At 40.6% G+C, this 21973-nt stretch overlaps 1 protein-coding gene across 2 annotated transcripts in view; it reads right to left on the reverse strand.

The window, feature by feature from the left end:
* The window catches only part of YES1 (YES proto-oncogene 1, Src family tyrosine kinase), a 100694-nt gene that overhangs the window by 33228 nt on the left and 45493 nt on the right, over window positions 1–21973 (reverse strand). For both annotated transcript variants that reach the window (XM_055236919.2, XM_063640683.1), the window contains exon 2: window positions 2638–2916. In XM_055236919.2, coding sequence (XP_055092894.1) covers window positions 2638–2908 — 271 coding nt within the window. In that variant the 5' untranslated portion in view covers window positions 2909–2916. The remainder of the gene's footprint in view (window positions 1–2637; window positions 2917–21973) is intronic.

Genomic DNA, 21973 nt, shown 5'->3' on the forward strand with positions numbered 1-21973 from the left:
ATCTAATCAGGTACTCAAGCCGAGTCCATTACCAGTGCTATCAGTTTTACCTCTAAAATTTCCATTTCCACTGCTGCTACCCTAACCCAAGTCCTTGTCATCTCTCACAGGGGCTGGGCGGACTACTGAGAGTGCTAGTCTCATCTGCTTCTATACTGCTTCTCTACCATCCATTCTCCACACAGATGTCAGAGTCAGTTTTTCTCAAAAGAAAATTCAGTCAAATCCTTTACTTAATCTCTTCAGTAGTTTTTTCCTAGCTTTGAATAAAACCTAAACTCCCTACCAGAGTCTATGGGGTCCTGAGTAATTGTGGTCTCCTAACTCTTCAATCCCATATAATACAATTCTCCCCTCTGTTTATACTAGTCTCCACACTAATATTCAAAACTTACAAGTCTCTCTGTATCTCCTAAATGTTGCATTTGTTATTTCCTCTCTCTAGAAAGCTCTTTCCCAGGATTGCACATAGGTAGGTCATTCTCACTTATCAAATCTCAGCTCAAGAGCGCAGTGGCTCACACATGTAATCCCAGCACTTTGGGAGGCCAAGGCAGGCACATCCCCTAAATCAGGAGTTCAAGACCAGCCTGGCCAACGTGGTGAAACCCCGTCTCTACTAAAGTACAAAAAAATTAGCCGGGTGCCGTGGTGTGTTTCTTGTTATCTCAGCTACTCAGGAGGCTAAGGCAGGAGAATGGCTTGAACCTGGGAGGCAGAAGGTTGCAGTGAGCTGAGATTGCGCCACTGCACTCCAGCCTGGGTGACAGACAGAGACTCCAACTCCAAAAAAAAAAAAAAAAAAATCTCAGCTCAAATGATTTCTTCTTGAGACAGCTTTCCCTGATTAACTGCAGGGCCTTCACCATCATTCTAGTTAGTTCCTTCATAGCATTTAAGGATCATTAATCATCCATCCTGTTTAGCTGTTTATTCATTAATTATTGTCCAACCCTCTATAATGTAAGCTCCATCAGGACAGAAACCTTGTCTTGCTCACCTCTCCATACCTGATACACAGACATTGAGTGTACACTGAGTTAATAAATGAATACCCCTAATGGAGTATTTTATATAAGTAAATTGCTGTAGGTAACTAAAGTGTGTCTTTAAGTATCAATATTTAACCATTTTAGATTACTATCTTTCCCAAACATAACTCTAAAAGTAAACTTTTGCTAAAGACTGAGAAATGCCCTCACGGCCATCTACTACTGAAGTGTTCAGAATTAGGGGGCTGGAATTAAGACTGTAATTGACTTAACATGCATAACTCCCTAAATGAAGTCTAACAGAATCAGTGTATGGCAGTCCTCTGGCCATTGTCTTCTTTTTTTTTTTTTTTGGAGACAGAATCTCGCTCTGTCACCTAGGCTGGAGTGCAGTGGCGCAATCTCGGCTTACTGCAATCTCTGCCTCCTGGGTTCAAGCACTACTCATGCCTCAGCCTCCCGAGTAGCTGGGACTACAGGCACGCAACACCACACCTGGCTAATTTTTTTTGTATTTTTAGTTGAGACAGTGTTTTGCCATGTTGCCCAGGCTGGTCTCAAACTCCTGAGCTCAGGCAATCTGCCCGCCTTGGCCTCCCAAAATGCTAGGATTACAGGTGTGAGCCACCGCGCCTGGCCTGGCTATTGTTTTTGGTCCAGTTGGAACAGACTGAAGAGACAAATGTATAGTCAGTCTATGCTTGTAGTGGAGATTTATCTTTTGCCCCCACTGGCTGTTAATGAGGACATATATTGCTTGATTTGATGCTGGCAGCTGTTCTGCCAAGCCTAAGGATAAAGCAGACACTCCCAAGGGCTGCAGAATAGAGATAAAGAAATCTGAGTCCTTGATGACACCATGGAACTGCTGTTATCAAGGAATCCTGAAACTCACTCTACCTTTTTAAGCCAGCTATACTTTGTTACTTCAGTGAAAAAGCATCCTGATATGGGACCCTTTACAAAATAGCTCATTTTCTCTCTTTTAAAACTGTTTGAATCTATTTTTTTAAGAGCCTTCTGTCTCCACGAAAGGTTGTCAACAATCACTTCTTGCTATTCTCTAAAAGGATATAATAACGTAATAATTGGGAGTTCTGGAATAGGACAATAAATCTGAGCTCTCCTACTTACTATCTGTGACTTGGGGGAAAATTTTAAACTGTCTGAGCTTTAGGATTTTTCTTTTTTAAATCAGCAGCAACTGGGAGAAATACTGTATTATCACTACTTTACTGTCATTAAATTAACATCTATTAAGTAACTACTATAAGACTTTAATACTGCAAAGTACTTTACAATCCTGAGAAGTTGTCAAATTCTTGGGGGAAAGGTATATGTTTTGAATCTTTATGCTCCCAGTGCCTACAGTAGGGGGGGCTCAATAACTATTTGAATAATGAGTTAATAAAATAATTAATGACATGATCCAGTACATAATCACCATCAGGTTACTACCAATTTTCCAGAACCATACCCATGTATACAATAAAACTAATTTTTATGTTAGAGACTAATTTTCACATACAATTATTTGAAAAGTCCTCAGGTAAGATATCTTTCTTAAAGGCAGACAAGCCTTAAGTATATATTACCCAAGGTGATGTTCTCAAACAGACAACATAATTGTCCATTTAACTCTTACCTGTTAAACCAGCAGGATATGAACTCGGCACCACTGAAAATGAGGAAGATGCACCTCCAAAAGGCGTTACCCCCGAGGATCCTCCAAATGGTGTCATGGAAAGACTGCTGAAATTAACTGCTGTTCCCTTTGCTGAAGATGATGGACATGGTGACACTGTAGTGGGTTCTGCTCCATAATGGCTCACACTTGTACTGACAGGCTCTGGAGTATTTTCAGGTCTGTATTTAATGGCTGGACTTTTGTTTTCTTTACTTTTAATGCAGCCCATTATCAAATCTACAGAGACAATAAAACAAATATTTTGAGAGTCAGTTAACACACAGGATACTTCAAAAAGACAGGGTTCAAAAAATCGTTTTAAGAAAAGCATATGCCATCCCTGCAAAAAGGAACATAAACAAAACAAAAAAGAGAAAGCTGAAAACGAGGTCTCTTCCCCTCATTTATCTTTATTACAATTTGCAAAGGCCCTACTCCAATCGCTTCATTCTCCAACTCAATCACCTTTAATAGTCCAATGCCACCATGCCACAGTATATTGGGAAAACCATGGGCTCTGAAGCCAGAGAGGCCTAAATTTGAATCCTGGCTTCCTACTTAGTAGTGGAGTGATCTCAGGGTATGTTGCTTAACCTCTATGCACTCCAATTACTTGAAAAAGTATCGCTGGGCGCAGTGGCTCACGCCTGTAATCCCAGCACTTTGGGTGGCCAAGGCGGGCGGATCACGACGTCAGGAGATTGAGACCATCCTGGCTAACACGGTGAAACCCTGTCTCTACTAAAAATGCAAAAAATTAGCCGGGCGTGGTGGCAGGTGCCTGTAGTCCCAGCTACTCGAGAGGCTGAGGCAGGAGAATGGCGTGAACCCTGGAGGCGGAGCTTGCAGTGAGCAGAGATCGAGCCACTGCACTCCAGCCTGGGCAACAGAGCGAGACTCCGTCTCAAAAAAAAAAAAAAAAGAAAAAAAGAAAAAGTACCTGGGGGCCAGGCGCAGTGGCTCACGCCTGTAATTGTAGCACTTTGGTAGGCCTAGGCGGGCCAATCACTTGAGGTCAGGAGTTCAAGACCAACCTGGCCAACATGGTGAAACTCTGTCTCTGCTAAAAATACAAAAATTAGCTGGGCGTGGTGGTGCACACCTGTAATCCCAGCTACTAGGGAGGCTGAGGCACGAGAATCACTTGAACCCGGGAGGAAGAGGTTGCAGTGAGCTGAGATCGTGCCAGTGCACTCCAGCCTGGGTGACAGAGTGAGACTCTGTCTCAAAAAAACAAAAAATAAAAAAGCATCTGGGTGATAAAATTGTCTGTTAAAAAAAAAAACAGAGAAAGAAAACACAATAGAAAAAAAAGAGAAAAACCTACCTCATAAGGTTTACCATGAGGATTAACTTTATTACAAATTCTAGACAATCTGGCACACAATGGGTACTAGCAAATATTGTTGTATTCTGTCTGTACCAGCATTATGCCAACAGAAATACAATCTAAGTCACAAATGTGAGCCACATAATTTTAAATTTTCTAATTTAGTGTAGCCATATTAAAAAAGTACAAAGAAACAGGTAAAATTAACTTTAGTATTTTATTTAACCCAGTATATAAAAAACATGTTTATTTCAACAGGTAACCAATATAAACATTTTAATGACATTTTATTTTTTCATACTGAGCCTTAAAAATCTAATGTGTATTTTGTACTTGGAGTACATCTCAACTGGACTAGAGACATTTCAAGGGCTCAAGAGTTGTATATGGCTAGTGGCTATCATACAGGACAAAGTAGATCTATACCTTTTCCCTTCCTTGTCAATGGAAACACCCCTAATGCTCACCAAATTTAACCCCAATCTATCTTTTCAACCTTTCCAACTTTTTTTTCTACTATCCTCGTACTTATGCTCACACACACACAAATCGTGTTTTCCCAATGCATATGCCCTGTGCTTTCCCATTCTGGGTTTCTTTTTCCCCCTTCTAAAATTGTCTCTGTCTCAAGTATTCTCCCCACCTCTCTACCTGCTAAAATCCTATCCTTTCACCGATGGTCATCACAAATGTTACTTTTCCATTCAGGCTTTCCTTATAATCAGTAAAATATCTTTTCTCTTCAAACCTACAATATACCTTTGGGGAGATTTTCTTATGAGGCTCACTTTATTCCATTTTATATACCATTTTTTATTTACTAGTCTAATCCCAACCTACCCCCAAATTAATGGCAATACACTCCTTCGAAGCAAGATTTGTGCTTTACTCATCGCTTACCTACCATATTATCTACCATATAGGTTTACTAACATTACAAAATCTGCATTATTCTATTCACTTTCTACAGAAGCACTAATATAGAATTCATTAATTCACTTACTTTCAAAGGTCATTCTTATTTGTATAGTTTTTCCCTTTCTATGACATTCAAAAGGAAGTAGGTGAGTGTTGGCCGCCTCATAAATTCTGAAAGACTAAACATTTACAACCTCAGCTGTACAATAATAATTTAAAATGTAGCTACATATATTAAAATAGAAGCAGTCTTAGAACCTCAGAATTGGGTTTTAGATCACTCTCTTAAATGGGTATATTCTAAAGATGTGAGTTAACTATAAGCATCAAAATATAACCGGGGCCAGGCACGGTGGCTCACGCCTGTAATCCCAACACTTTGGGAGGCCAAAATGGGTGGAGAGCCTGAGGTCAGGAGTTCGAGACCAGCCTGGCCAATATGGTGAAACTCCGTCTCTATTAAAAATACAAAAATTAGCTGGGCGCGGTGGCGGGCGCCTGTAATTCCAGTTACTCGGGAGGCTGGCACAGGAGAATCGCTTGAACCCAGGGGGCGGAGGTTGCAGTGAGCCAAGATTGTGCCATTGCATTCCAGCCTGGGTGACAAGAACGAAACTCCGTCTCAAAAACAAACAAACAAAAACCCACAACAGGATCTGGAAACTTAATATACGGTCAGCCTTTTGTATCTATGGGTTCTGCATCCATGGATTCATCCATGGATTCAACCAAGATTCAGAAGTTTCAGAAAAAAATTGTGTCTGTACTAAATACGTACAGACTTTTTTTTCCTTGTCATTATTCCCTAAACAACATAGTATAATAACTATTTACATTGTATTAGGTATTATAAGTAATCTGGAGACAATTTATTTATTTTTCTTTTTTTATTTATTTTCTATTATTATACTTTAAGTTCTAGGATACATGTGCACAATGTGCAAGTTTGTTACATATGTATACATGTGCCACGTTGGTGTGCTGCACCCATTAACTCGTCATTTACATTAGGTATATCTCCTAATGCTATCCCTCCCCCCTCCCCCCACCCCACGACAGGCCCCGGTGTGTGATGTTCCCCTTCCTGTGTCCAACTGTTCTCATTGTTCAATTCCCACCTATGAGTGAGAACATGCGATGTTTGGTTTTCTGTCCTTGCGATAGTTTGCTCAGAATGATGCTTTCCAGCTTCATCCATGTCCCTACAAAGGACATGAACTCATCCTTTTTTATGGCTGCATAGTATTCCATGGTGTATATGTGCCACATTTTCTTAATCCAGTCTATCATTGAGGGACATCTGGGTTGGTTCCAAGTCTTTGCTATTGTGAATAGTGCAATCTGGAGACAACTTAAAGCATACGGGGGAGTGGGTGCAGTGGCTCGCACCTGTCATCCCAGCACTTTGCAGGGTCAAGGCGGGTGGATCACCTGAGATCAGAAGTTTGAGACCAGCCTGGCCAACATGGTGAAACCCTGCCTCTACTAAAAATACAAAAGTTAGCCACGTGTGGTGGTGTGCACCTGTAGTCCCAGCTACTCGGGTGGCTGAGGCAGAAGAATTGCTTGAATCCGGGAGGCGGAGGTTACAGTAAGTCGAGATTATGCCACTGCACTCCAGCCTGGGTGAAAGAGTGAGATTCTGTCTTTAAAAAAACAAAAAACAAAAAACAACAAAAAAACAGCATATGGGGGATTTGTACACAGGTTATATACAAATACATGCCATTTTATATCAGGGACTTGAGCATCTGGGGGTTTTGGTATCCACAGGAGGTTCTAGAAGGCTCTACAATTTCCCATGGATCTTGAGGGATGACTTAAGTGAAAATATTGTAAAGGAATTATAAGCTAAATATATAAAAGGCAGTTGCTTCTAAAAGTATTAGAAAAAATTAAGTAGTTTCATAATCTAAAGTTGGAAAAGTCTTTTAAAGTATAAAGTAACTTCCACATTGAGGGGGGCAGGGGTGGGGACAAAAGTTTAAGAGAAGCTAAAATATCTTTGTACTTGCTCATGCTTTCTTATTCTCTCAATACATAATAAATGTACACATGTGGAATCTGGTTGACATTCTTAATACAGACAACTTTTATGCATGAAAAGAAAAAGTCCAATGGAAAAACATGAAAACCTATCAAGAGACAATTCACAACATAGGAAGGGCCAATTAACATCTGAAAATGCATCCAACCTTCCCAGTCTTCCAAGAAATGCACATTATAAGAAGATACCTTTTGTGGTTATCAGACTGGAAGATGTTGACTCAATATACTTAAGCCTGAAGGCAAAATTGTAACTATCAATATATATCCACAAAATATGTAAAGACTGGGAGGGGGAAAGGTCCACTGTTCCCCACCCCACTTTCTGTCAGGGCCAAGCACTATTGTTTGCCATTAAAAAAAAAAAAAAAAAAAAGTTCAACCGTAAAAACCTTAAAAGTCGGTACAAGGAATTTACAAAATTACCTGCATCCAAAGTCTAAATATCAAGAAAACAGCATTAACTATTACATAAATTATACTTTGAAAGAACAGCAGTTGTGTGAAGGAGGAAAAATTATGGGGGAAACCCAGTAATACTGTAATTTAAATTCTGATAGGACAACTTGGAAATACCATGTCAATTCACAACAGAGGCTCCTATAATTACCCGACCACCTCAGTTTCCATTCCCAGCTTAATTCCTCATCCTCACCTCCTTTACCCATAACCATCTTCCCTCAAAAGTCACACTTTTTCTCCTTACCCTATCAAGTCTTCCATTACTATGCTTAACCTGTCCTCCAGCCTCATTTTCTTAATCCAGAGTACTGAGCCTAATGCCTCACATCTACGCACTTTTCTTTCCAATAACTCTAGGATAGCCCATCAATTTCAGTCCAGTTCCACCAGCACCCCGGTATCAATGCATAGGACCCATCATTGCTGCTCATCTCATTTAGAAATATTACTAATGTCATATGTGATTCATATTTTTAAGTAAACTTCAGGTGCAATATGAGTTAAACTGATTTTTATGGGTTGTCTTAGAAATGTTAACATCATGGCTGGGCATGGTGGCTCATACCTGTAATCCCAGAACTTTAGGAGGCCAAGGTGGGAGGATCACCTGAGGTCGGGAGTTTGAGACGAGCCTGACCAATGTGGAGAAACCCTGTCTCTACTAAAAATACAAAATTAGCTGGGCGTGGTTGTGCATGCCTGTAATCCCAGCACTTTGGGAGGCCAAGGTGGGCGGATCACCTGAGGTCGGGAGTTTGAGACCAGCCTGACCAACGTGGAGAAACCGTGTCTCTACTAAAAATACAAAAGTAGCTGGGCATAGTGGTGCATGCCTGTAATCCCAGCTACTCAGGAGGCTGAGGCAGAAGAATTGCTTGAACCCAGGAGGCGGAGGTTGCGGTGAGCCGAGATTGCGTCACTGCACTCCAGCCTGGGCAACAAGAGTGAAACTCCATCTCAAAAAAAAAGAAAAAAGAAATGTAACATCATTTAAAACATTTATATGGAAACCTACCTGTTGGATATTATACTGATTACCTGGGTAACAAAATTTATCTGTAGGCCAAACCCCACAACACATAATTTACCCATGTAACAAACCTGCACGTGCACCCCTTGTATCTAAAAGTTGGAAAGAAAAAACAATAAACCAAGCAAGAAAAATCCCCCAAAATAAAAACATAAAACATTTATATGGAAAAGTCTCTTCCAAGTTCCAAGCTACTGACTTATAGATATATATTCATTAATAACATACATTATGGGATAAAAAAAAACTATATACTGGGTACAATGTACACTACTCAGGTGACGGGTGCACCAAAACCTCAGAATTCACCACTACATAATTCATCCATTTAACCGAAAACCACTTGTACCTCAAAAGCTATCAAAATAAAACCAAAAACTAAAAATATTGTATATTAGACACTGTAAAAGGAGCTGGGAGGAAAGAAACAGTCCCTTTTCATTAAAAGGTCACAAATGTAAGAAACAAATACAACATTATACAATGTGAAAAATGCTAGAGTGTGACAAAATGTTAGAGTGGAGGTATGTACAAAATACCATGGAAATACAACAAATGTTATCAGCTCTGCTTAAAACGCTTAGGAAAAAAAGTTTTGCAAAGGAAGTGGTATCTGAGCTTGGTCTTGAAGAGTTGGAGATTTGGGGAAAAGAAAAGGATATTCCAGGAACAATGAAAAGTGTACAGAATGGCTCGATGCTTGAAACAGCATGGTTCATTTTAGGAACAGAAAATTTCTCTGTTCCAAGAGTGTGAGGGGCTGTTTGTGAGCTGGGTAGGACAGGCAGCTAGAGAGGAGATTTAATATAGAAGATTATTTGTTATGCAGTAACTTTTAGACTTTCTCCAGGGAGCATTAGGAATTTAATCCAGAATTTTTGTTTTGAGGAATAGCGGGAGAAGATGTGTTTTATAAAAACTATGACAAAAGGATGAATTATACAGCCTAGAAAGAATAAAAAATAATGACAGCAGTTAGACAAGTTATAAAACTATTCCAACTGACCCATGTGAGAAAAGGCAAAAGCAGCCAGGTGTGGTGACTCATGTCTGTAATCTCAGCATTTTGGGAAGCTGAGGTGGAAAGATTGCTTGAGCCTAGAAATTTGAGAGCAGCCTGGGCGTCATGGCAAAACCCTGTCTCTACAAAAAATACAAAAAATTACCCAGTTGTGGTGTGTAGTGGCACATCCCTATAGTTCTAGCTATTTGGGAGGCTGAGGTGGGAAGATCACCTGAGCCCAGGGAGGTCAAGCCTGCAGTGAGCTGTGATCGTGCCACTGCACTCCATCCTGGGTGACAGAGGAGATCGTGTCTTAAAAAAAAAAAAAAAAAAAAGACGAGCTGGAACAGTGTGGGGCCAATGATAATGGGGGAAATGAGAATTGTATAATAATCAAGGTTGTCAGTTAAATATGGAAAGAGGAGACATTAAGAAAAAGTCGAGGCCAGGCACAGTGGCTCACACCTGTAATCCCAGCACTTTGGGAGGCAGAGGCAGGAAGATCATGAGGCCAGGAGATCGAGACCATCCTGGCTAACAGGGTGAAACCCCATCTCTACCAAAAATACAAAAAATTAGCCGGGCATGGTGGCGGGCACTGTAGTCCCAGCTACTTGGGAGGCTGAGGCAGGAGAATGGTGTGAACCCGGGAGGCGGAGCTTGCAGTGAGCCGAGATCTCGTCACTGCACTCCAGCCTGGGTGACAGAGTGAGACTCCGTCTCAAAAAAAAAAAAAAAAAAAAAAAAAGAAAAAATCATTCATTCTTCAGTATTTATTGAACATTTCTAAAGTACTTACTATACGTGTATTAAGGGTTGGCTGACTCCAAAGTTTCCAGTTTTATTTATTTTTTATTTTTTTATTTTTTTTTGAGACTGAGTCTCACGCTTGTTGCCCAGGCTGGAGCACAATGGTGCGATCTCAGCACACTACAACCTCTGCCTCCTGGATTCAAGCGATTCTCCTGCCTCAGCCTCCCAAGTAGCTGGGATTACAGGCATGTGCCACCATGCCCGGCTAATTTTGTATTTTTAGTAGAAACGGAGTATCACCATGTTAGTCAGGCTGGTCTTGAACTCCTGACCTCAAGTGATCCACCTGCCTTGGCCTCCCAAAGTGCTGGGATTACAGGCGTGAGCCACTGTGCCTGGCCAAAGTTTCTAGTTTTAACCAAGTGGAGAGTAACACTATAATTAAGGTAGAGGACAGAGGAACAGATTTTTTGGACCAGTTTCAGATGGTTTGTTTTAGGTTCATGCTGTGAAGTCTGGTGGGAGATTAATAATATGTTTAAAGCTCAGAAAAAGATGGAAGCCAGAGATAGATTAAACAAAAATAGTTTCATAGTTTATCTGAATCTTTTTTTCTTCTTCTTTTTTTTTTTTTTAGACGAAGTCTCGTTCTGTTGCTCAGGCTGGAGTGCAGTGGTGCAATCTCGGCTCACTGGAACCTCTGCCTCCTGGGTTCATGCGATTCTCCTGCCTCCCGAGTAGCTGGGATTACAGGTGCACACCACCACACCTGGCTAATTTTTTGCGTATTTTTAGTAGAGACGGGTTTTCGCTATGTTGGCCAGACTGGTCTCGAACTCCTGACCTTGTGATCTGCCGCCTCAGCCTCCCAAAGTGCTGAGATTACAGGAGTGAGCCACCTCACCCAGCTTATCTGAATCTTTTAAAGATAATAAAACTCTCAAATAAGGTACAGATTTAGAGGAAATCAAAAGAATACAATGTTGGAGGACACCTACATACAAGGATAAGACAGGGAGAGAAATTAGGAAGCAACCATTAGAGTTGGGAATACTTCCATAGATACAAAAACATAGAAAAGATAATCACCAACTTCAAAACAATGGACAGGTTTGGGAAAGAGTTACAACTATATATATATATATATATATACATATATATATATATATATCTGTAGCAATTTTTTCATTATATGAAACATGAAGCAGAGAAAATATTAGTGTGTTAAATGTGGATAAATTATTTTTGTTTGAAGTATTTTATAATTTAACACTTTTTTTTTTTTTTTTTTGAGACAGAGTCTCGCCCTGTCACCCAGGCTGAAGTGTAGTGGTGTGATCTTGGCTCACTGCAACCTACCCCTCCCTGGTTCAAGCGATTCTCCTGCCTCACCCTCCCCAGTAGCTGGGATTACAGGCGTGCACCACCACGCCCAGCTAATTTTTTGTATTTTTAGTAGAGACACGGTTTCACCTTATTGGCCAGTCTGGTCTCGAACACCTGACCTTGTGACCCACCCACCTTGGCCTCTCAAAGTGCTGGGATTACAGGTGTGAGCCACCGCACCCGGCCAATTTAACACCTTTTAATAAGAAGTAAAATAAGTAGGAATAAACAGACTTTCAGGAAGAAAATGGCTAATAGTTTTAAAGACAAAATCAAGTCAAGTGGCACGTAAAATGATTTTTTTAAAGGCCAGCTGATTTTTTTAAAGGCCAGTAATTTGGAGCTCACTGGTGACTTTACCAAGAGCATTTCTTAACTTCATGAAGACAAAAGCAAGATTGCAGTAAGTTGAAGAATAATAAGTGAGCCATGAAACGAGGTAATCTTTGGAATATCTTCATAAGTTGGGAACACATGCGTTATCAAGATGTTTCCTATGATTTCTTTGTCTACTTCACTGATCCTCTCCTTCACAGTATTAGTGTAATCAAATACAGTTGCCACTTGGTTAGTCAACAGCCATTCTTCCTCTTCTTTGATAAAAAGAACTGTGATTTTGTTGATCCTTCTTACGTTTGCCAAGTCCTTCAGGGGAGGCTCAGTGCCTATCCAGCCCTGCATAGTAAATATTGATTTATTTAAGCCACTTACATGGTCTTATCTCTATTGCCAGTTGGCTGGTTGAGCCACGAGCATGGGCTTCCAGGAAGTTTTCCCCACTTGTAAAGAGGAATACAAGACAGAAATATTCTATTTTCTTCCCATAGATGTTATCATAGATGATGCCTAAATCAAATGACTTGCTCCACATCCTTAAGACTTGTTATTAACACTTTTTAAAAACTGTTAATTAAATGTAAGTTAAAACCGCAAAGGGATATCACTACATGATTAGTGAAAGATGATTATCTTTTCTATGTTTTTGCATTTATGGAAGTATTCCCAACTCTAATAGGAAGCAACCACTAGAGTTGGGAATACTTCCATAAATACAAAAACATAGAAAAGATAATCATCAACTTCATTCTAGAATCAAAACATTCTAATTTCTCATTCTAACTGGTGTGTAGTGATATCCCTTTGTGGTTTTTACATTTCCCTAATGACTACACCTTATTTTGAACACGTTCTCATGTGCTTATTTGCTTCCCATCTCTACTTTGGTGACGTGACTGTTCAAATCAGTTTTTAAACTAAAGTGTCTGTTCAAATCAAATTTTTAATTGGGCTGTCTTCTGTTATGTTCTGGAAACAAGAATATTTACTACTCTAACACTATTATATTCTTTATATATTCTGGAATCTAGTTCTTTGTCAGATGTTTATACTAAACTGTGATATTTCTCCTAGTTCATAGGTTGCCTTTGCATTTTCCTAACAGTATCCTTGAACATGCTTTTAAATTTTAAGTTCAATTAAAATTTTTTATTTTTATGGTTTATGTTTTATGTGTCCTGAAAATTCTTCACCAGAAGATTTTCTACATGTTCATCTGTAAGTTTGAACTCTTCTGTAAGTCAGGCCTATCGAGCCATTTTAAGCTAATTTTTGAATATATTATAATAGTCTTACATTCAAAAAAAATTTTTTTTGAGACAAGGTCTGGCTACCCTGGCTGGAGTGCAGTGGCATGATCATGGGTCACTGAAACCTCCCCCTTCCAGGCTCAAGCTATCCTCTTATCTCAGCCTTCTGAGCAGCTGGGACTACAGGTGAGCACCACCACGCCTGGCTAATTTTTGTATTTTTTTGTAAGGACAGGCTGGTCTGGAACTCGTGAGCTCAAGTAATTCGCCTGTCTCAGCCTCCCAAAGTGATGGGATTACAGACATAAGCTACAATGCCCGGCCCCATGTTCAATTTTTTAAAACTCGATATCTAGTTCTCCTAGTACAATTTGTTGAAAAACCTATTCATTTCCCACTGAATTACCTTGTTAACTTTGTCAAAAAGCAATTAACCACGTATGTGTGTAGGTCTGTTTTCATTCTCTATTTTTCCCATTGACCTATACATCTATTCTTATGTCAATGACCACAGTCGTCATTACTGCAGCTTTACTGTGTCTTGAAATTATATAATATAAAGCCTCCAGTTTTTTCATTTTTATTTATTTATTTTTTGAGTCAGAGTCTCGCCCTGTGCCTAGGCTGGAGTACAGTGACACGATCTCGGTTCACTGCAACCTCCATCTCCTGGGTTCAAGTGATTCTCCTGCCTCAGCTTCCCGAGTAGCTGGAATTACAGGCGTGCACCACCACACCTGGCTAATTTTTGTATTTTTAGTAGAGATGGGGTTTCACCATGTTGGCCAGGCTGGTCTCAAACTCCTGACCTCAAGTGATCCGCCTGCCTCAGCCTTCCAAAGTGATGGAATTACAGGCATGAGCCACTGTACCCAACCTTTTTCATCTTTTTCAAAATTGCTTTAAATACTCTAGGGCAGGGTCAGCAAATTTATTCTGTAAAATATTTTAAGCTTTGTGGACCATATGGTGTCTGTAACAACTACTCAACTCTGCTGGTTTACTGCAAAAGCAGGCTGAGACAATACGCACAACACACTAAGTGTGGCAATGTTAAAAAACAATTTCTAAAAGCAGGCAATGGGACAGTTGGCTTGCAAAGACCTGCCAAACCATGCATGAGGGTCTTTGCATTTCCATACAAATTTTAGAATCTCTACAAATTTTAATCATACAAATTTTAGAATCTCTACAAAAATGCCTGCTGGGATTCTGACTGGGATTATTCTCAATCTATAGATCAATCTGGGGAGAAATGATATTTTAAGAAAACTGACTTCCGCTTGATCCATGAATGTGGTATTTTATTTATTTAGGCATTTACAGACTTTTCCCAGCAGTGTTTTATAGTTTTCAGTGTACAGGTCTTGTCCAATTTTTGTGCAGTTTATCTCTAGACACTATGGTTTATGCCATTATAAATGTTACTACTTTATTTCTATTTCCAACTTTTCATCACTAACATATACCATCATGTGCAGCATAACATTTTGGTCAAGGAGGGACCACATATATGACGGTGGTCCCGTAAGATTATAATACTGTATTTTCACCATACCTTTTCTATGTTTAGATATGTTATTTATTTATTTATTTTTGAGACAGGGTCTTGCTCTGTCGCCCAGGCTGGAGTACAGTGGTGTGATCTCGGCTCACTGCAACCTCCGCTTCCCAGGTTCAAGAGATTCTCGTGCCTCAGCCTCCTGAGTAGCTCGGATTACAGGCATCTGCCACCACACCTGGCTAATTTTTGTATTTTTAGTAGAGACAGGGTTTCTCCATGTTGGCTGGGCTGGTCTTGAACTCCTGACCTCCAGTGATCCACCTGCCTCAGCTGCCCAAAGTGCTGGGATACAGGCATGAGCCACTGTGCCCAGCCCTAGATATGTTTAGATACACAAATACTTACTATTGTGTTACAACTGCCTACAGCATTCAGTATAGTGACATGTTTGTCGCCTAGGAGCCATAGGCTATACCATATAGCCTAGGTACATAATAGGCTCTAACATCTAGGTTTATGTAAGTACACTGCATGATGTTCACACAATGATGAAATCACCTGATGACACAACGTCAGAACATATTCCTGTCTTTAAAGTGACGCGCGACTGTGTGTAAATCTGTATACAAAGTATATTTGTATATTATGTTCTTGTGACTGTACTAAACTCACTTATGATTTCTAGTACTTTTATAGGTTCTATAGTATTTTCTACACTCAAGATCATGTGTACAAATAAACACTGTCTTACTCTTCACTCTCCTACATACGTCTTTTTCCCTGCTTACCTTATTCACTGACTAGTACCTCCAGTGCAATGTTGAACAGAAGTGATGAGAGAATATCTATGCCTTGGTTCTCAATCTTAAGAGGAAAGTATTTAGTCTATCACTATTAAGTATGATATTAGCTGTAGGATTTTTGTATTATAGCAGAACTTCATAAGGCCAAGCAAAGTTCCCTTGTTTGCTGACAGTTTTTATCATAAATGAGTGAATTTTGTCAAAAACTTTTCTACATGTACTTAGATTATCATATAGGTTTTTTTCCTTTATTCAATTGATGTGAATTTTACTGATCATATTGACTGTTAAGCAAACCTTGGGACCTTTGCATTCTTGAGATAAAACCCAATTGGTCATGGTATATTACCCTTTTATATGTTCCCGAAAGCTAATATTTTGCTAAATATGTTTGTCTATGGTCAAGAACCACATTGTTCTTTAGTAGTATTTTCCTGTAATTTCTGTGTTTGTTTTTGGTATCAGGATGTTGGCCTCACAAAATGAATTGGGAAGTACTCTCTTCCTTTTTTTTTTTTTTTTTTTTTTGAGATGGAGTCTTGCTCTGTCGCCCAGGCTGGAGTGCAGTGGCGCAATCCCGGCTCACTGCAACTGCAACCTCTGCCTCCTGGGTTCAAGGGATTCTCCTGCCTCAGCCTCCCAAGTAGCTGGCAGTACAGGCGCACGCCACCACACCCAGCTAATTTGTGTATTTTTAGTAGAGACGGGGTTTCACCGCGTTAGCCAGGATGGTCTCGATCTCCTGACCTCATGATCTGCCTGCCTCGGCCTCCCAAAGTGCTGGGATTACAGGTGTGAGCCACCGCGCCCGGCCCTTTTTTCTTTTTTTTTTTTTAAGAGAGTTTTTAAGATTGGTATTATTTCGTCCTTCAATGTGAGTGATCAACAAGGACTTTCCCCTCTAGCTAGTAAAAACTCAAATGCTTCCCAGCCCTCTGTGACCTCTGATGTCTGTCAGTTCACATCAATCTGGTTGCTCTTTGTCTGGCTTTACAGTTTTACTCCATGTATGTTCATTCTAGAATTCAGCAAAAAGTCAGAGACTTCTATGGATAGCATTATTTTTTGACAAAATGTCCTTCCTGCTGAACTTTGCCCTAAAACTTCTTGCTGCCTCAGCTTCCATAAATTCCGATCTCTATCTCTTCTCTTGTTCTTTGCTCAAGATTCCCTGTCCCAGATCTACAATTTAGAATGTGCCCCAGGCAAAAAGCCAGGGTGGGTGAGTGACTGTGGAGCTCACTTTGTTTCCCTTCTTTTAGGGATCGCAGTCCTGCATTGCTGTTGTCCAAAGTCTAAAACCCATCGTTTCATTATTTTGTCCAGATTTTCAAGGTTTTTGTGTGTTTGTGGAGGTGTGGGGGTTGAGATGGTAAACTCCATCATGGTCACTTAAAAATTCTGAAAAGTTGCCAGAGTGGTGGCTCATGCCTTTAATCCCAACACTTTGGAAGGTTGAGGTGAGAGAACTGCTTGAGGGCAGTGACTGTTAGGCAGTGACAGTAGGCACCACTGCACTCTGCTCTGGGCAATGAAGAGATATCCCATCTCAAAAAAAAAAAAAAAAATCTGAAAAGCTAAAACCTAGAAAAACATTTCATTCCTTGGTGTTAATAATCATTCAAGTGATGGCTGGGCATGGTGGCTCACGCCTGTAATTCCAGCACTTTGGGAGGCCCAGGCAGGCAGATCACTTGAGGTCAGGAGTTCAAGACCAGCCTGACCAACATGGCGAAACCTCGTCTCTACTAAAAATACAAAAATAAGCTGGGCATGGCGGTGCATGCCTGTAATCCCAGCTACTTGGGAAGCTGAGGCATAAGACTCACTTGAACCTAGGAGGCGGAGGTTGCAGTGAGCCAAGATTGCACCACTACACTACAGCCTGGCCAACAAGAGCAAAACTTCCTCTCAAAAAAAAAAAAATCATTTGAGTGCAGAGGGTCTTATCTCTTAAATGAACTTGTGTTTAACTTTTTATTATAACAGAAAAATATGTATTCCTTAAAAATCACCTTCAAATAAATTAACATTTTAAGTGTTTTACTGTAATCTGTTAAGTACTCTGTGGCATTTTTCTCTTACATTTCAAGAAAGAAAACTTTTTTGTGTGATGGGGTTTCACTTTGTCACACAGGCTGGAGTGCAGTGGCGCGATCGCGGCTCACTGAAGTCTAGACCTCCCGGTCTCAAGCTATCCTCCCACCTCAGCCTCTCTAGCAGCTGGGACCACAGGTGCAGGCCACGACGCCTGGCTAATTTTTGTATATTTTTGTAGAGATAGGGCTTTGTCATGTTGCCCCGGCTGGGCACAGGGATCCCCACACTTTGGCCTTCCCTGGGATTACAGGTGTGAGCTACCACACCTGGCCTGGAAGAAAAAATGTTAAAAAGTATTTCCTTATGTATCTGTTTGGTAAGTTTAAACATTTATACTCAGCTTAATGTTGGGCTCTTTTGGACTGAAGAAGGGATTTTATTGTAAAGATAAAAATGGTAATAAGGAAGAGGCAAGAATTTCACATAAAAATCAGAAATTACAAGACAGTCTGATCGTATACCACAAAAGCATGTTCAAGTTTTTTTTTTTTTTTTTTTTTTTGACATGAAGTTTCACTCTTGTTGCCCAGGCTGGAGTGCAATGCTGCGATCTTGGCTCACGGCAACCTCCGCCTCCTGGGTTCAAGTGATGCTCCTGCCTCAGCCTCCCAAGTAGCTGGGATTATAGGCATGCACCAACCACACCCGGCTAATTTTGTATTTTCAGTACAGACAGCATTTCTCCATGTTGGTCAGGCCGGTCTCAAACTCCCAACCTCAAGTGATCCCTCCCACTTTGGCCTCCCAAAGTGCTGGGATTACAGGCATGAGCCACCGCACCCGGCCTGCATGTTCAAGTTTGAATGCAGGTCTTGATACTAGGTTAACATTGCTTTGTTTTCCAGAACTTATTGCTTCCCTACCATAATGTGGATTAAGCATCTCTATTTCTTTTTTCTTTTTTTTTTTTGAGATAGAGTCTCACTCTTGTCACCCAGGCTGCAGTGCAATGGTGCGATCTTGGCTCACTGCAACCTCCGCCTCCTGGGTTCAAGCAATTCTCCTGCCTCAGCCTCCTGAGTAGCTGAGATTACAGGCACACACCACCATGCCCAGCTAATTTTGTATTTTTAGTAGAGACGGGGTTTCACTATGTTGGTCAGGCTGGTCTCGAACTCCTGACCTCAGGTGATCCACCTGCCTCGGCCTCTCAAAGTGCTGGGATTACAGGTATGAGGCACCACACCCGGCCAGCATCTCTATTTCTGTACTTCTGATGTTTCTGGCTAACTACTTTACTCTCTACTGACATACCTATTCTCTACCTCATAATTTCTACTTACTCATAATTTTTATTCATTTGTGGTTTGCTCCAGGTTCCCTCAATCTTCCACAGCACTTGAATTGCCTATTTCTGAGTTTGTATTTGCATGGCCAAGAGTAAAAGCAAAATAATATAAACTGCTATCTAACTGCACTAACCTGCTGACCAGTTATGGTTTGGCTATAAGCTGGTCCTATGGTTTCCTTAAGAGGCTGTGGACTAGAAGGTACTATGATGACTGGCCTCTTTAGCACAATCTCTTCTTAACATAAGGTCTCCTCAATTGACCTTGCTTTAATAGCTAGTAGAAATACACATTTTAGCAAAATGCACTGAAAGTAAAAACTTTTCAAATTGAAACAAATTTCCACATTAGATTTTTCTTTAATGGAGATGAAGTCATAAATCTGGAAGATTAATGTTTAATGCTGATCCAGCTCTACTAAGTCACCTGCCATTACCAGGGGAGGAGTCAAGTCAGTACAGACAGCTTTACTTTGTTCCCTCCTCATACCTGAACTACTTTCATCTTCCTGCATAACGGGCAAGAGAAGGCAGAGTAGAACCAAAAGAGCTTTGCTGATGGGGCAAGTTCTCAGGAGCAGAGAAGTAAAACGGCCCCTTTCCTATTTCTTATATGGCTGTCTTGTCACCCAAGAAGGTAAATAAGTGTATTCAAAAACTTGAACCATGACACTCATCTTTCGATTCAAAATCCTGTACGAATTAAAAGGCTGGTAAGACAGTGAGGAAAGACAGCCACCAAGAAATGCTACCAGATATTTAAGATGGTCAGGCATTCTCTTCTCTTTTAAAACCTCTAGACTTTCATAATCCTGTCCATTGTATAATAACTTTCCTGCTTTTCTTTCCATATAACCCACTTCTTTTAGCAAACTTTGTTCCAACTTTCCTATGTTTCTCACATTCACTTAAAATACAATCTGATCCAATGCTAATAATAAAAGGAAAAAATAAGAAAAAAACTGAGGTTCTCTCTCTTCCTTAGAACACTTTTCCCTTCTTTTTTTTTTTTTTTTTTTTTTTTTGAGACGGAGTCTTGCTCTGTCGCCCAGACTAGAGTGCAGTGGTGCGATCTCGGCTCACTGCAACCTCCGCCTCCTGGGTTTGAGCAGTTCTCCTGCCTCAGCCTCCTGAGTAGCTGGAATTACATGCGCCCGCCATCTTGCCCGGCTAACTTTTGTATTTTTTAGTAGAGACGGGGTTTCACCATCTTGGCCAGGCTGGTCTCAAACTCCTGACCTTGTGATCCACCCGCCTTGGCCTCCCAAAGTGCTGGGATTGCAGGCATGAGCCACTGCACCTGGCCTTCCCATCTGCTTTCTAAGATATTACCCTCTTGGTTTCCCCCCGTCTTACTGGCGGCTCCTTCTCAGTCTCCTTTGCTGACTGTTCCTCATCTCCCTGACATCTACACACTGGACTGCTGCCGCAAAGACTTCCCTATTTACATTCATTCCTTTGGTGACATCACACAGTCTTATATCTTTAAATACCACCTGCAAATTGATGATTACCAAATCTATATCTTTATGGACTTCTGGACTTCTCACTTGAACTCACTTTAACTGTCTACGCAATATCTTCACTTGGACGTCTAAAAGGATTTCAAATTTAACATTTCCAAGAATCCTAATCTTCCTCCCCAAACCAACTCCTCCTGCAATCTTCCCCCATCTCGATAAATGTTAATGCCATTCTTCTAGTTGTTCAGGCCAAAACTCTAAAGTCATCCTTATTATCTATTTCACACCCTTAAATTCCTCAGTAACTCCCCTGGCCCCCCTATTCTCAAAATATATTCAGTATCTGAAAACTTCACTCCACCTCTCACTGCTACCCTGGTCTAAGTCACATCATCTTTCACTAATTCAACAATATTGAATTATTCTAATAGCCTAACTGGTCTCCTAGTTCCTGCCATTGCACCTTTTACAGGCTTGTCTCACAGTAGTAGTTTAACATCACTCCTCTGCCATAATCCACCCAAAGACTTCCAATTGCACTTAAAGTCAAAGCCAAAGTTCCTGCTATGGCCTTCAAGATCCAATAACTTACTATGTAGCCTTCAATTCCTACTACTGTGCCCCAACTTGCCTCACTTCTGCTACACTGGCCTTCTTGCTCTCCTTCAAACAGACGAAGCATACTCCCAGCTTATTGTATGTATGGCAGAACAGTTAAGAGCACAGACGTCAGAGACAGAATGTCTGGGTGCAAAGTCTAAGTCCATCACTTACTAGCTGGGTGAACTTCAACAAGTTACTCAACCTTTCTGTGTCCCAGTTTCCTTATCTGTAAAATGGGGATAATAAAAGTAAACTTCATAGAGCTGTGAAGACTGAGTAAATATATACATATATATAAAACACACCTAACATAGTGCCTAGTATTTGAAGCACGAATGTTTGCCACATCAGTGATCATTTTGATAATGGTGGCTCTCTTCCACAGCATGTAAATATGGGCAAATTAAAAAAAAATTATTGAAATATAGTACAAAGAAAAATATACAAGTGAATGAATTACATAAACGCAACACCAATGTACTCACCACCCAGACCAAGACACCCTGTCAGCACCCAAGAAGCCCATCTCATGCTATTAACCATGCTCAGTTCCTCTTAACCACTATCTTGACTTCTAACATTACAGTTTAAGTTTTGCCTGCTTGTAAGGCTTCTTATAAATGGAATCACGGCCACGCATAGTGGCTCACGCTTGTAATACCAACACTTTGGGGATCATGGCTGGGCGTAGTGGCTCACGCCTGTAATACCAACACTTTTGAAAGCCAAGGCAGGAGGATTGCGTGAGCCCAGGAGTTTGAGACCACCCTGAGCAACATACTGAGACCTCATCTCTACAAAAAGTAAAAAAATTGGCTGAACATGGTGGCATACACCTGTAGTCCCAGACACTTGGAAGGCTGAGGTTGGAGGATCGCTTGAGCCTGGGAGATGGAGGCTACAGTGAGCCGTGATTGTGCCACTGCACTCCAGCCTGGGTGACAGAGTGAGACCTTGCCTCAAATAAACAAATACAAATAAAATGGAATCATATATAATGCATTATTTTGTATTTGACC

Source organism: Symphalangus syndactylus, chromosome 1, assembly GCF_028878055.3.
Source record: "Symphalangus syndactylus isolate Jambi chromosome 1, NHGRI_mSymSyn1-v2.1_pri, whole genome shotgun sequence".
NCBI lineage: Eukaryota > Metazoa > Chordata > Mammalia > Primates > Hylobatidae > Symphalangus > Symphalangus syndactylus.